This window comes from Hyperolius riggenbachi, chromosome 2 (genome assembly GCF_040937935.1).
Source record: "Hyperolius riggenbachi isolate aHypRig1 chromosome 2, aHypRig1.pri, whole genome shotgun sequence".
NCBI lineage: Eukaryota > Metazoa > Chordata > Amphibia > Anura > Hyperoliidae > Hyperolius > Hyperolius riggenbachi.
The window spans coordinates 216,033,060-216,047,134 of record NC_090647.1 but is presented as its reverse complement, the minus strand read 5'-3'; the positions used below and the strand labels follow the sequence as shown (position 1 = coordinate 216,047,134).

The 14,075-nt window shown below is 43.5% G+C and overlaps 1 protein-coding gene across 2 annotated transcripts in view; it reads right to left on the bottom strand.

The window, feature by feature from the left end:
- The window catches only part of CYFIP1 (cytoplasmic FMR1 interacting protein 1), a 123,542-nt gene that overhangs the window by 61,411 nt on the left and 48,056 nt on the right, over positions 1-14,075 (bottom strand). Inside the window, exons 16-21 of one of the 2 annotated variants that reach the window (XM_068268129.1) lie at positions 11,137-11,284; positions 5,418-5,574; positions 5,214-5,310; positions 4,368-4,444; positions 4,172-4,280; positions 656-775 (exon numbers count right to left, since the gene is read on the bottom strand). In XM_068268129.1, the coding sequence (XP_068124230.1) occupies positions 656-775; positions 4,172-4,280; positions 4,368-4,444; positions 5,214-5,310; positions 5,418-5,574; positions 11,137-11,284 (708 nt within the window). Of the gene's footprint in view, positions 1-655; positions 776-4,171; positions 4,281-4,367; positions 4,445-5,213; positions 5,311-5,417; positions 5,575-9,112; positions 9,267-11,136; positions 11,285-14,075 lie in introns of both variants that reach the window. The other variant, XM_068268128.1, reaches the window with a different exon arrangement.

The window sequence follows — 14,075 nt, the reverse complement described above, 5'->3', positions numbered from 1 at the left end:
GCAAGAAACTATCTAAAGTACACTGGCATGCACATTTGAAACATGAAAAAGGTTATTTTGTCAACCACTTTGCTACTACACCCTGTTTATATTTAATTATCAACCAGACTCCTATTGGATGGATTTGCCTTGTTCAAATTTCAGTTTATCCAACCGCTTTACTCACCAAGCCTTGTTCCAGCGATGGCTGCAGCCTCCCCGCACAGCTCTGGTATGTGGTGGATCAGGACTGAGCAGCGCCAGAACGTCGATGACGTCACTCCCGATCCTCCCCATACTGGAGCTGTGCGGGGAGGCTGCAGCGATCATTGGAACAAGGCTTGGTGAGTAAAGCAGCTGGATCTGGGGGGTTGGGGAGCACATATACTAGCTTCCCTATTGCTTCCTACATTGTACTAGAGCCCCTACACCTATTTAACTTGTAATGGGGGACTCCTACTATACCTAGCAAATGCTCCTGAGCAGCATGCTCGACACTGTCGGGCATACCACTTTCAGCAAAAATGTCTTTACCACTCAGGAGGTTAACAAAAAGTGGGCCAGCTGGCGTAGGAAATGGATTAAGAGACAACAGTATGAACTGGGTGCCAGTCATTGGTTTATTGCTACGATTGTCACTGGTGCAATGGAAGACATTAAACATTAGATTCCTTACCACTATGGAAGTAATATCTTCACTTTCAAATCGTCCTATTGCCAAATCCAGAGACTTGTACATTGCTGCTGTGATCCTCTGAGTAATTAAACGGTTTAGATCTATTGATCTGCCCAAGAGCTGAAAGTAGTAACTGCATTTTAGTTCTTCTCAAAATAAATACAGAGACACTTGTTTTGCATATTTTAAAACTTAATACAGGCATTCAAATTACAAGCGGGGTAAATTCAATAAGTGGAAGTGACTTTAGCCAAGTTGGTTCCTGCAGTTAGAACATATGCTTTCTGTAAGTTTTTCCACCAACCGGGGCTCTTACTAAGATCACGCCACACAGAACTGGAGCTTAAAAACAGCTGCTGTCCAGAGCAACCAATCAGAATCCTTGTGTCAATGTTGGCTGTTTCTCCACTTTCTGCAGTTTTGATAAATCTGACCCACAAATTAGCGAGCATTTATACGCAATAATAAGCGAGCAGAAGTCCATGCCCAATATTTTTGGCTATAGCTAGAAAAATTAAGTAGCACTTTAAATTTTGTAAGTGGATGATAGCCAGAACAGCTGCTCCAGTTCTTAAAGGGACACTTTAGCCAGAAAAAAAAAAAAGTTTTACTCACCTGGGGCTTCTACCAGCCCCCTGCAGCATTCCTGTGCCCTCGTAGCCACTCACTAATTCTCTGGTCCCCCGCTGCCAGCTAGTTTCGTTTTTGCCAACAGGCCCGTCAGGACTGGCCATGCGTAGCTTTTTCCGCATTCCCGACTGTAATTAGCGCTATTGCGGGCCGCAACGCGTACAAAAATACGCGTTGCCGAATATCTATGCGTTCGTAATGCGGCAACGCGTATTTTTGCTACGCGTGGCAAGTCCTGACGGGCCTTTCTGCAAAAACGAAACTACCTGGCAGCGGGGGACCAGAGGATTAGTGAGTAGCTGCGAGGGCACAGGACTGCTGCAGGGGGCTGGTCTGACTTAAGGTTCACTTTAAAGAGGACCCGAGGTGAGTTCTAAGAATGTTATCAGCACACAGAGGCTGGGTCTGCCTATACTGCCCAGCCTCTGTTGCTATCCCCCCCTAAGCCCCCCTGCGCTGCTATGTCCCCATAAATCAAACGTCGAGCTGTCGATACACAGCTACCATGGCTAGGTTTGTTCTGCGCATGCGCAGTAGCAATTACTGCACAAGCACAGAGCACTCTCAGCCATGGGAGCACGACCTGAACATGCGCTGCATAGAGCCACACATCCAGTGTTAGGGGGACTCTGGAGGAACGGCGGAGATCGGGATGACGGACATGGACCAGGAAGACTTCATGGGACTGGAAGAAGCCCAAGGTAAATATATGGGCAATTATTTTGTTCACTTTAGATTAAGGCCTTGTATATACAAGTGAAAACAAATGTCTGACAGCTGAACAATCCCATCAAAATGTTCACATTTGTCTGTTCAAAAGTAAATCTTCTGCTGACCAATCACAAACAATTGATAAACAATTTTTATACCAACCATTAAAGAGATTGTGCAGGTATTGCCATGTAAATGTGAGAATGACCAACTTTTGTAATGTGAAAGGAGCGGGAATCGTGGCTGAACTTGCTGGGAACAAAATACTGAATGGAAGAGCCATAATAAGTATAAGAATTTGGCTTTCCATCTAGTCAATTATGGACCTACAAGATGGCAAAAGGGTGACTGGGGATCTGCCTTTACATAAGGCTTAAAGGGAACCTTAAGCCTGGAATAGAAGAAAAGTTTCACTTACTTGGGGCCAGGGCAGTTTCTAGGCTAAAATGTACCCAGGGCGAGGGTGTAGAAATTGCGCCCGCCCCCTCTCCCCCCCCCCCCCCCCCCCCCCCCAGAGCCAGGTATAGGTGCTCCCAGTTTAGCCAGGTATAAGTGCCTGCATTTTAGGTTAGCCAGGTCTAGTTGCACTCAGTATAGGTAGCCAGCTATAGTTGCCCCCAGTATAGGTTAGCCAGGTAGGTGCCTCCAGTATAGGTAGCCAGTATTGTTGCTCCCAGTATAGGTTAGATAGGTAGGTGCCCCCAGTAGAGGTTAGATAGGTAGGTGCCCCCAGTACAGGTTAGATAGGTAGGTGCCCCCAGTACAGGTTAGATAGGTAGGTGCCCCCAGTACAGGTTAGATAGGTAGGTGCCCCCAGTACAGGTTAGATAGGTAGGTGCCCCCAGTACAGGTTAGATAGGTAGGTGCCCCCAGTACAGGTTAGATAGGTAGCTGCCCCCAGTACAGGTTAGATAGGTAGGTGCCCCCAGTACAGGTTAGATAGGTAGCTGCCCCCAGTACAGGTTAGATAGGTAGCTGCCCCCAGTATAGGTTAGATAGGTAGCTGCCCCCCGTATAGGTTAGATAGGTAGCTGCCCCCAGTATAGGTTAGATAGGTAGCTGCCCCCCAGTATAGGTTAGATAGGTAGCTGCCCCCCAGCATAGGTTAGATAGGTAGCTGCCCCCCAGTATAGGTTAGATAGGTAGCTGCCCCCCAGTATAGGTTAGATAGGTAGCTGCCCCCCAGTATAGGTTAGATAGGTAGCTGCCCCCCAGTATAGGTTAGATAGGTAGCTGCCCCCCAGTATAGGTTAGATAGGTAGCTGCCCCCCAGTATAGGTTAGATAGGTAGGTGCCCCCCAGTATAGGTTAGATAGCTGCCCCCCCAGTATAGGTTAGATTAGGTAGCTGCCCCCCAGTATAGCTGCAGCGTGTGTATCAGCGTGTGTGCAGAGAGAAGACCAGCGGCTAGTGACCAGCGAGTGGAACCAGGGAGGTGAGTTGTTACTATTACAGCGCTTCCCTGCTGGCTGCTGCTGCACTCTGCATCGGAGAGGGGAGCAGGAGGGCGGCCCGGAGAGGAAGGGAGGGAGAGGAAGGGAGGGAGAGGAAGGGAGGGAGAGGAAGGGAGGGAGAGGAAGGGAGGGAGAGGAAGGGAGGGAGAGGTCGGGCTGCCCCCCCCCCCCCCCCCCCGAAGCTGACTTCCCCCTCCATTACAGCGCCCCCCCCCTTTTTCAGCGCTCAGGGCGCCCGCACGGCCCAAGAAACGGCCATAGCCCCCTGTAGCCATCCTGTGCCCTCGCCACTCCTCGAGTATCCTCTGGTCCCCGCCGCAGGTTAGTTTCATTTTCCCGGCCATGCTTCGGCTTCTTCGCCTTCCCGCCATCAAGCGCGTACTGCGCCTGCACAGGACGCATTTGACGCCGGCAAGGCGAAGAGGACTCAGTCGTCTTTAACTGGCTGCTCTTTGCTTGAAGAGGGACAAAAGCGGTAGTGCACATCCGGCTAAAACATAGCCTTTATTCCAAAAGCATTGAAAACTTTTCCAAGGCAATACAAATATGGAGAGAGGTACAGGCAGAGAGAAGGTCAACAGCCGTTTCGCGCCTATATAGCGTGGCGCATCATCAGGACTGGCTGCTCTAGTAAACGTTCTACTTCTGTTGCAGTTTTCTTTGCACCTGCAATGACGGCTCCGCTACTCTTTGCACTACTGATTTACAGACACCTACTAACCTGAACATGCCGCTGCTTCAGTAAAGTATCATAGCGGTTAGATGCTGGCTGTGAGATATTGGCGCCCTGGTTTTTACAATCTGTTCGCAGCCGCTTGTCCAACAGCAAACTGGGATTAAAATAAACACAAATCAGTATGCAAGTTAACTAGATCATATGGAACTCCAAAAACAAAAGGGATCAGTAATAGGCTTACCTGCCAGCTACAATTTTATAATGGGCAAATATTTGGTCCGCTAATTTGTAGACAAACTGGTCAAAACAAAGGTTTACCTATGGATAATTTAAAAGGAAATGAACATGATGTGACCATAAAAGCAAATGTAAAACACAACAAAGACACAACAAAGCTCTGTCTGTACGAATAATCAGTGAAACCAAAGATTAAAAAATAAAAAAAATCTGTACATGGATGAAGGACAGGGTAGTTGCAGAGGCAGCAGAAAAAGGATCAAGTGCAGGGAGTCAGTGAGGGGAAACTATCAGACCAAGAGGAATGTGCAGGCAGGAAATGATATGAAGAAAAATACATTACAGAAATTAAATAAAATGTATAAAAATGTAACATAAATTACATAAAGGAAAGAGAACAACAGAAATATAATAATAAATATAATAATAATAATAATCGAATCCAAAACTTTTCATTCTGGATATTGTGGAAAGGGGTTAGAATCACCTCTGGGATCTTAGTGCAGTCTGTGTCCCCACTGGGGAGATCTGACCTCACTTCCTGTCCCCAAGAATGCCATGATTTTACTATCAACCATGGTGGTCCGGAAGCTAGGACATTGAGACAGCAATAAAAACCTGGGAGAAAGTGGATGCGTTTCTCCCGACCCACCTCCAATTTCTGTCTTGACAGGGAGTGATGGACAGTCTCAGGAGGGGAAACAAGGGAGGAATAAAATCACAAGAGTGGATCTCACCCCTCATCACATTATCCAACCTTAAAATAGAATGTCTCCCAGAACTGGGCTTTAACTAGCATAATGTGTAGTAAAAGACATATAAATCAACAATCCTAAGAAGGTATACATACCTCAGCTTCAATTTCATCATACAGGAACTGTTTCTTAAACTTGGTGAGGGCATAGTGTGCACTGTCATTGTACAGATCCAGGGAATACAGCACATACCTAGTGAAAACAACCAAGAATAAAACATATTGCTCATCTCATTATTTGATGAAAAGATGCATACATGCCATAGCAACTTATACACCATATAAGTGGGATGTCCTTACTCCATCATGGATGCCTCTTTCGTCTCTAGGATGTGGTCAGTTAAAATCCACGGCATGGACATTTCAATGGGAAACTGAATCCTGCGACCCATAGTCAGCTCCAGGAAGAACTCTCTGAACCAGAGCTGGGACAGATCACAGCACTGCTGTAGGGTCTCTTCAAGAACAAGCAGATATGTGAGCAAATACACGAGATACAAGCACAAGCTAAAATTACAGACACACTAAAAAGTGGTACATATAAAGCAATGAACAAATATATAGTCTAGCTACTACGATGTTAACATACTAGACAGGAAAACATGGCGGGCAGAGGACAAGGGCAGTTCAACTAAAACTAAACAAAGAATCAAATGCACCTTTAAGGTAGCCATACACTTATCGATATTTATGTTCAAATAACCTATAAGATTTGATACTTAAATAGAATCGATGATTAATATATATTTTTCGATGTTCAATGATCAATATAGGGCGTAAAATCAAAATTGAGTGGGCAGGATGGAAAATTTTAGTTGTTTGCTTTGGTATCGACCTCAAAAAATAATTGAATCAAACAGATAATTTAGATGAAATCTAATAAATATTGCTACCAGCGTGTGGGGCTTTGATCAATTTCTTAGATTAGATATCACTAATCAAAGCTGCTGGAAATCTATAGCACAACATGCTGCATTAATTGTACTTTTGATACATTTTTGGCAGAAAATTAATTGAAATTATAATCTTATGTGTGACCAGAAGTGGCATTAGATAATCGTGTACAGTGTCTGGAAGGATTTGATCCCCTCTGACCTGAATCTGATCACAGTGAGGGGACTGAGCAGTATGCCACACTGGATGGAAATCTATCCATGTATGGTTACCTTTCGTTCTCTTAACAAGAGGGTTATGTACACATAGATAAGAGAAAGCCATATTTATTGACCAGCCCATTCAGAAGCTAAGGAGTTGTGTACTTCAGAGACCGTAATGCTGGGAATACACAGTTAGTTTTTAAGCTGATAAGATGGTTCGATAGATAATTTGTGACATGTTCGATCTCCCTTTTGATTCTTTGGCCGCTCGTTTTCGGATAGAAGTGAATGGAAAAAGATAAGAAAAACGAGCGGAAGATAAGAGACTTGAGAGCTGAATGGAACGGCAAAAACGATCGTGAGCAGAAACATGCAGCAGAAATTAACCGTGTTTTCCCAGCAGAACACAGAACTAAGAGCACATGTCAAGAGAAATGAAAACTCTTCTGAAACCAATATTATGGATGGGTCAAATACATTATCAAAATAAGTTTTATTTTCATACTATAATTTGTATATAGGGCAATTTTGGAATCTGGATGGTTTTTGCCACCATTGTTCCATACTATTGGGGGGGGGGGGGGGGATAATAAAGAAAAATTGGAAAAGTCAGAGTTGTAGTGAATAGAAAAGTGTGTGTGCAAAAGAGTTTGTAAGGTGTGTGTAGGTGTGTCTCTCTCAACCATTGAATATCGTCAATTGAAGAGATATGGAGGCTGCCATATTTATTTCCTTTTAAGAAACGCAAATCGCCTGTCCTGCTGATCTTCTGCCTCTAATACCTTTAGCAATAGACCCTCAACAAACATGCAAATCAAATGATTCACTGCATTTGCCACATGCTTATTTTAGGTGTGTGATTCAGAATCTACTGATGCATGAAACATCAGCAGGATGCAGACAAGTGGTATTGTTCAAAAGAAAATATACGGCAGCCTCCATACCACTCTCAATTCGATTGTTTTTAACGCTCTGTTAAATACCCAAAATTATTTTAGTTTTTCATAGAGTGTAAAAATGCCCCCAAAACTCCCCCCCCCCCCCCCCCCCACAGAAACCGCATTGGGGAGGAGGTTTCTTAGTCCCTATACAGAAAGGGGAAATTTAAATGTGTCAGAAGCAAAAAGAGAAAAAAAAATGCTAGTGCAGGGAAGTGTCAGAACATATGTCAGGTTTCTGTTATCACTTATTTGCTTCCCTGAATGGCAACACCCTGGCTGTAGATTTGAGGTTACAAGGTGTCACAGGAAGAGGAAGGGAGAATGCTCTCTAATGTAAACAAAGATAACAGTAACAAGCTGGCTTCTATTCTTACCCTCCCCCACTCTATCCAACACTGGAAAACCTTTTAGCTGTGGCTGGCTTTTAATTCCAAGAAGAAGAAAAAATGATTATAGATTCATATTGCTTTAAAATTCCTCTTCTTAGATTGATTTTAGAACATATGCTGTGCAACTGGTGTAACATTACAACTTGCTCATGACTAGGGATGGTCAATGAGATGCTAATTATTCTGAATTCATGCAAACTTTATTCTAAATGTATGCTGCCTGAAATTTATTCAAAAAGAGCCATTTGATTGGTCCCTTTCCACGTTGCATTTATTTTAATGAGATCACTGCATAAAGAGCAGAATGGAAGTGCTCTGAAACCAGGCCACACCTGCTATATATGGGGCTATTCAGCCAAATACAGACACAGTGTGCAATAGGACCTGGGAGCTAGTTCACCAGAAATAAAGAGGGGCAATAGAAAGACACTGCAATGCCTGAGGCTTTTCAGCCACTAAGGCACAAAAATGCAATTAAAAACTACTTACATGGAGGGGGAAATACACATTTGAAATTATGCATTAAAGGGACCCCGAGCAAAGCATAAAAATGAAAATCTGAACTTACCTGAGGCTTCCTCCAACCTTACCCTCTGCGTGCCACGCATGCACAGTTGCGCATGACTTCAGCCGAAGTTGCACACCTGACGGAGATGCCAGCGGGAGAACAGAGGGGACCCAGAGGACGCCGCAGAACCTCATGGGCTATGGCGGGGTAGGGGGATATGGGCTAGAGCCTAGGTTCTCAATGTGTGGTACGCGTACCGCAGGGGGTACTTCTGATGGTTCCAGGGGGTACTTGGGCTTGCCTTACTTGACCAAATTTAGAGTTTTAGAAAATGAAAAATCTTATTTAAAAAAAAACAAAAACACCAAATTAGTGTTTTATCTAATTAAAAGCAATAGTAAATGCTTGGAAATTGTTTAGAATTAATTACGTACTACGATTAATTCTGTATTTGTCAAGGGGTACTTGTGATGTTTACTATGCTAGGGGGTATTTGGTGAGTACAGGGTTTTAAAAGGTGGACAATAAAATGTTGAGAAACACTGGGCTAGAGGAAGCCTCGGGTAAGTTCCATATTTAACACGAACACTCTAAAACTAAGCAACACCAGGCTTTCATATGGCTGTAGGAAAGGGCTTCTGTGCCAATTTAAGGTCACATACTGTGTAATTACATCTGCAGCACAAATACACTTCCCACTATCTGAATTATCCGTGAAGCATTACATGCCCCAAATTTCAAGACATTTTTGACAAATATTCTGAGATGATCAAAAAAAACCACAAAAAAAAAAAAACGTTATTCAAGTACTGATATAAGGTAATTAATCAGAGCATGTGTGTCTGAATTGCTGCCTAGAGTCCTGCTTTAATAGTCTGCATATGTTCTGTTTTCCCATGCAGTTAAACCCTTCAATGTGATGATCCTATAATAAGCAGCAAGGTGCATGCCGGGTTAGGAGAGCAGCAGGAGCTGGTAAAGAGAACAAGAAACAAACACCTAGCAGCAAGGTTAAAGGTGTTGTCAGACCACCAGCATTCAGTTCACACCAAAATCTTACCACTGAAATTAAGCAAGTGTGTGTAGAAGAATGATTCGCGGTGAAATTTTTCTATGTCCAAAATGGTGGGGCCCTCTAGGCTACTTCTCAGCGTTTTCTTGGAACCGCTTTTTTCAGCAATGAGTGACTCTAGCATGGTTCTCACCATGTACAGCTGTGTCAATTAACAGGAAACACATTTGCAGATGGAGAAATACAAGAAAGGAGAAAACATACACAGTACATTAATGTACAACACCCAGCTGCACTATGCAAGAGATGAGCTGCATTTTACTCTTGTTGTCTCCAATAATGCTACTTGGAATGTCACACCTGCAGCCCTGGGCACCAGAAGTGATCAGACACTGGACAGGTTCCTCTAACCATTAGACAAGCCTTGCACCAGCTGCAGCTTAACTATAATAACTAGAAAATCACTGTTTATCTTTCCATAATTTCAGTAAAATTTGATTGCAGATATTAATGTGCACATTATTTGTGCTTCAGCTTTTCCAGATAAAATTGGTTTGAAGTAGGTTTAGCAAGGTTAAACGTGTGTATTTCTACATACAGATTCAGTATCTATAGGGTGTAACATCACTTGCACATACAACTTCATTAATAGCTGAGTAGCTATACAATAGCATCTCCAGAGAAAATTTAGCATGCATTTGTAGACTGGAACTCAGGAGTCAGACCATCTAATTTTGGAGCAAGTAATAAGTAACTTTTCTTGACTGCCATTTCTGGTTTGACTAGTATGCCTAGTAATTTCAACATAGGTTTACTGCTGTGAAGTACAAATAAAATAGCTCTATAGAGAACAATAATCACGTGCCACCAAGTAAGGAGTACTTGGAGTATGCTCAAATTGATAAATCATAAATTCACAATACAAAGAATAAAAGCCGCACATAGGTGGCTTAATTCTGCTGGGCATGTACAGACCTTACTCACACATGCCCACTCTGGATGCATTTATTCACAGCTGGGAGCATGGCCAGAAGATGAAAAGGAATTGTGCGCTGGAATGGTGTATAGATTTGATCAGTACAAGCTAGCAGCATTTCAACTACCGTAGCTGCCTCTCGAGGAAGCTAGCATGTGTGCTGCCACCCTGATGCCCTCCATTGTGTGCAGAGCAATTTGTCGTCCCACTACCATAGCAGCATAATATGTTCTGTGGCATGAATATGTTCATTCACACTAAGGCCTTGTTCACATCATAAATCGCAAGTGTTTGTGTGCAATTTTTTTCGTCAACTCCCGATGCTCACCTGCACGTTAGTGATTTTTTTTTTGTAAAGTGCTTTTCTAAGCACTTCTGCAGAGCGATTCGGTTTTTCATTTCCCGACGTTAGTCAGGAAGTGGACTCTCACCCGGAAATAAATACAAGGTATATATTCATGAAAGTGCTGGGGAAATCGCTATACAAAGCGCTTTTCAAGTCCTTTGCGATTTCCCTATACCTTTCATTGAGGCAAATCGCCCCGAAAATGGTACAGGCAGAGATTTGGTGAGTGGATCGGAAGCGAACCGCACATATGTGAACACTCTCATAGGGAATCATTGCACAAGCAGAGATTTTAAAAATCGTCGGCGCTTAAAAAACCCAGAAAATGCTATAGGTGTGAACAAGCCCAAAGTGTGAAAATCTACAGGGAGGACAAGTCAATATCCTTATCTCAGGAGAATATTCCAACGGGGCTTGTCAACTCTGTAAGCTAGAAAGCTTGACCCTTGCAAGACTGCCTTTGTTGGGAGCTTTTGGCATACCATTTGGTTCTGGAATTTGTCCAGTACGGATCTAAGAGTGGCATGTTCTCCATACCATACAACTGCCCAAAAAAAGATCTGGTGTGCAGTGCTTCAGGAAGACTGCAGGTGTGACATATCCGTAGCATGTCAGATGACAAGGTCTAAATCACCATTACCTCTTTCCACAAAAAAATTTTTTAGGATGCCTTTTTTTTACAGTTTAGAATCTACGTAGTCCATGTGCATGTGAACCATGTAAACAGTGCATAAAATAAATATCGCTTACCACCAAAGTTTAACAGAGTTGGATAGCTGTAGGACTGCCTCAGAAACTTTTTTATCACAAGCAACAACTTTTCCATCCCCAGAGACCTGAGCTGTTTGTACAGCTCTGCAGAGCTCAGGGACTCTGCCATTGTACGCACCATGAAGAGCTGAGGGAAGAGAGAAGACCAAGAACAGGGAGCAAAGAAAACACAGAGTGGTAGAAGGAAGAAAGTAGAAAGGAAAGAACAATTAGTCTGTTAGGCAAACAAACTTATGTGTGTCTTGTGCTTTGTGTTTATAATGTTTTTTAAGGATGGCCTAACCTAAAAAAAAAATGCCAGTCCTAATTAAATAATTGGCATTTTTTCCTTAGTTCTTCTGATATACAATGTAGGAAGGCATAATGTCATGTACCTGCTTCCATCAGAGGACAGGTATACACATTCAGTGAAAAAGTTGCCGCCAAAATAATAAAGGCTCTATGTAATGCACAGAGGTTTTAAAGCAAACCTAAGATGTGCCTGTACTAAAAACAAAATCAAACATACTACCTGAACGGGGGGGAGGGGGGGAGGGGGGGGGGGGTGAGCCATTCCCGAGAGCCGTACACGAGAGGACTAGAGTTCTGCGCGTGGTCACAAGGCAAACATTTGAAATCAGCGCCGGTAGATTTGGGCGCAGGATACAGCCGGTATTTGGCTGATCCTGCTTCTGCACAAGTCCGGGCCGTGTTAATTCTTCCCCCTCCAGGCCGCCATGGATAGTGGGGGAATGATATAATTCGGCTTCCAGCGATTGCTGGAGGCCGAATTATTGTGTTTTTTAAGCAACTTCGGCTCAGTCTTCTTTCATTACTCACTGAGCGCTGCTGAGTTGCGATTCCTTTTATAATCTATGGTGGCGCCAGCTGCACCCAAATCTAGCAGCGCCGAAAAGCACTGCTCCGGGTCGTAAGGTCCTCTCCTCCTCTGTGCAGCCATGGGAGCAAGTATAGAGGAGGCGGCAAAGGGGTGTTCCGGAGGCTGCAATAGGCATGCACAGAACAGCCTTTCCAGTACACTTTACTAATCAATAGCACACTGCAGATCACGTGGAAAATTGTGAATACATTACAAAATTATGCATATCCAGCAATTAGGAAAAAATGCTTGTGTGAGGGCCTATTTCCACTAAGCCGGAATCTGCAGCATTTCTCCACAAGAGCAGCAGGGACACGCTGCCTATCTATATAGTTACTTGCCGCCCGTGGTGCCTATCTGGACGGCATGCTCCAGTGTTATGCAGCACACAGCCAAATCGCTATAGCCGTACATGGAATGGCAGGGCTTAGCGAATCGGGCTGGGGCTGCGCAGCAGAATAGGAGCCACGGCCAAATCGGAAAACGATGCAGTTCCTAGTGGAAATAAACCCTTAATCAAACATGCATTTACAACAGAGAGCAATTGCCTCTGCAATGACAATATCCATCCCACCATTAGAGCCCATGATAAAAACACTCTGATGGAAGCAGATACTAATTGCAAGAACACAATGACTTATTGAAGAGATTGGAACTCTGCTGTGTGAACACAAGGCTAATGTTTCTGTGGCTAGACATATTAGCTCTTATGTTAGAATATCACATGCATGCAGCCATTGTCATCACTGAGTATTAGCAGCTGGCTTAGTATAGTTACCAGGTAGAAAGAAGAGCACAAGGCTTGGTAGCAGGAAAAGAATACAAGAAGATTGCAGACCAATAACCCAGAGAGATGCACATCACTTCCAGCCATCAAAAGCAAAGCAGGGAGGAAGAGAGAAGAAACATTGGTGGTAATCGATTGGCTCAATTATCAGGTTACCCTGGTCATTCTCGTATTACATGGAGAGGCTGAAATCACATCATTCCCATCTTCCTCTATCATTACAGGTCACAATTTACAAATACAAAATTAAGCAACATTAAAAGCAATTATACATTATTAAGAACTCAGCACACAATTAAAAACAATTATGCAAAAGCTCCAAAGAAAAGCATGTCAATTAACACATGCAGACAAATGCCTAGCCAATTGTAATTTTATAAAATGTTTCTATTTCAATAACAAGAATGGAGAATAGTATACTGTGTGCCATCAGTAGGTGTGGCCAATGAGACTAATAATTCCAGCTTGGATGCACGTTTAATCCACATTGTTTGCAGCCAGGAAGTGCATTTGCCCAATTCGAAGCAGCAGAAACTTTGCTTTAAATCTGCACACAAGTCAGAATTATTAGCATTTCACTGGTTGTTTCTAGCGATCAGTCATAGAAAAGGTCTAAGCAAATCAAACAATGGATCAAATAAGACAATTACTATTTATTGAGAAGCATAAAAGAATGAGTGTACAATAATGAGGATTCATGACAAACCAGGTAAGACAGCACTCTGTGGCTAAATGGGCAATCACAAATATGTGAGAAACCCTAATACTTTTCATTTTAAATGCACTGGGCCAGGGGAAACTAGCAGCGCTTTCCTATTCTCGCATGTCAGCTCACCGACTCAGCTTTCTATTTACCCTCCTTGGCAGTATGATTATTTCTGGATTTTAGGGTCCTTTTAAAAAGGTTTCAGATCCTAAAATCAGGGGGAAAAAAATCATGCTGCCAGAATGCCAGCAGCAGCCCCTGCTCTCGCTCACCTCCCTGGGCTCCAGCGCTGCAATTTTACCTCCGTCCTCTGGGTGGCACTAAAACTCTTTGGTGAGATAAATGACAGCTATCTCACCAGAGCCTCCGAGGACAGGAAGGTGAATGGCTGCCTGCGCCTGGATCCCCGAGAGGTGAGTAAAAGCTCCCACTGCCCGCAATACTCTATAGAGCTCCCGGAGGCTAGCCAGAACGTACCTTGGGATTACCGCCAGGAAGGTTAAGAGCAACTCAACTTCCACATCAATCCTGAGAATCCTTAAAATACACCTGAAGCAATTTAAAAT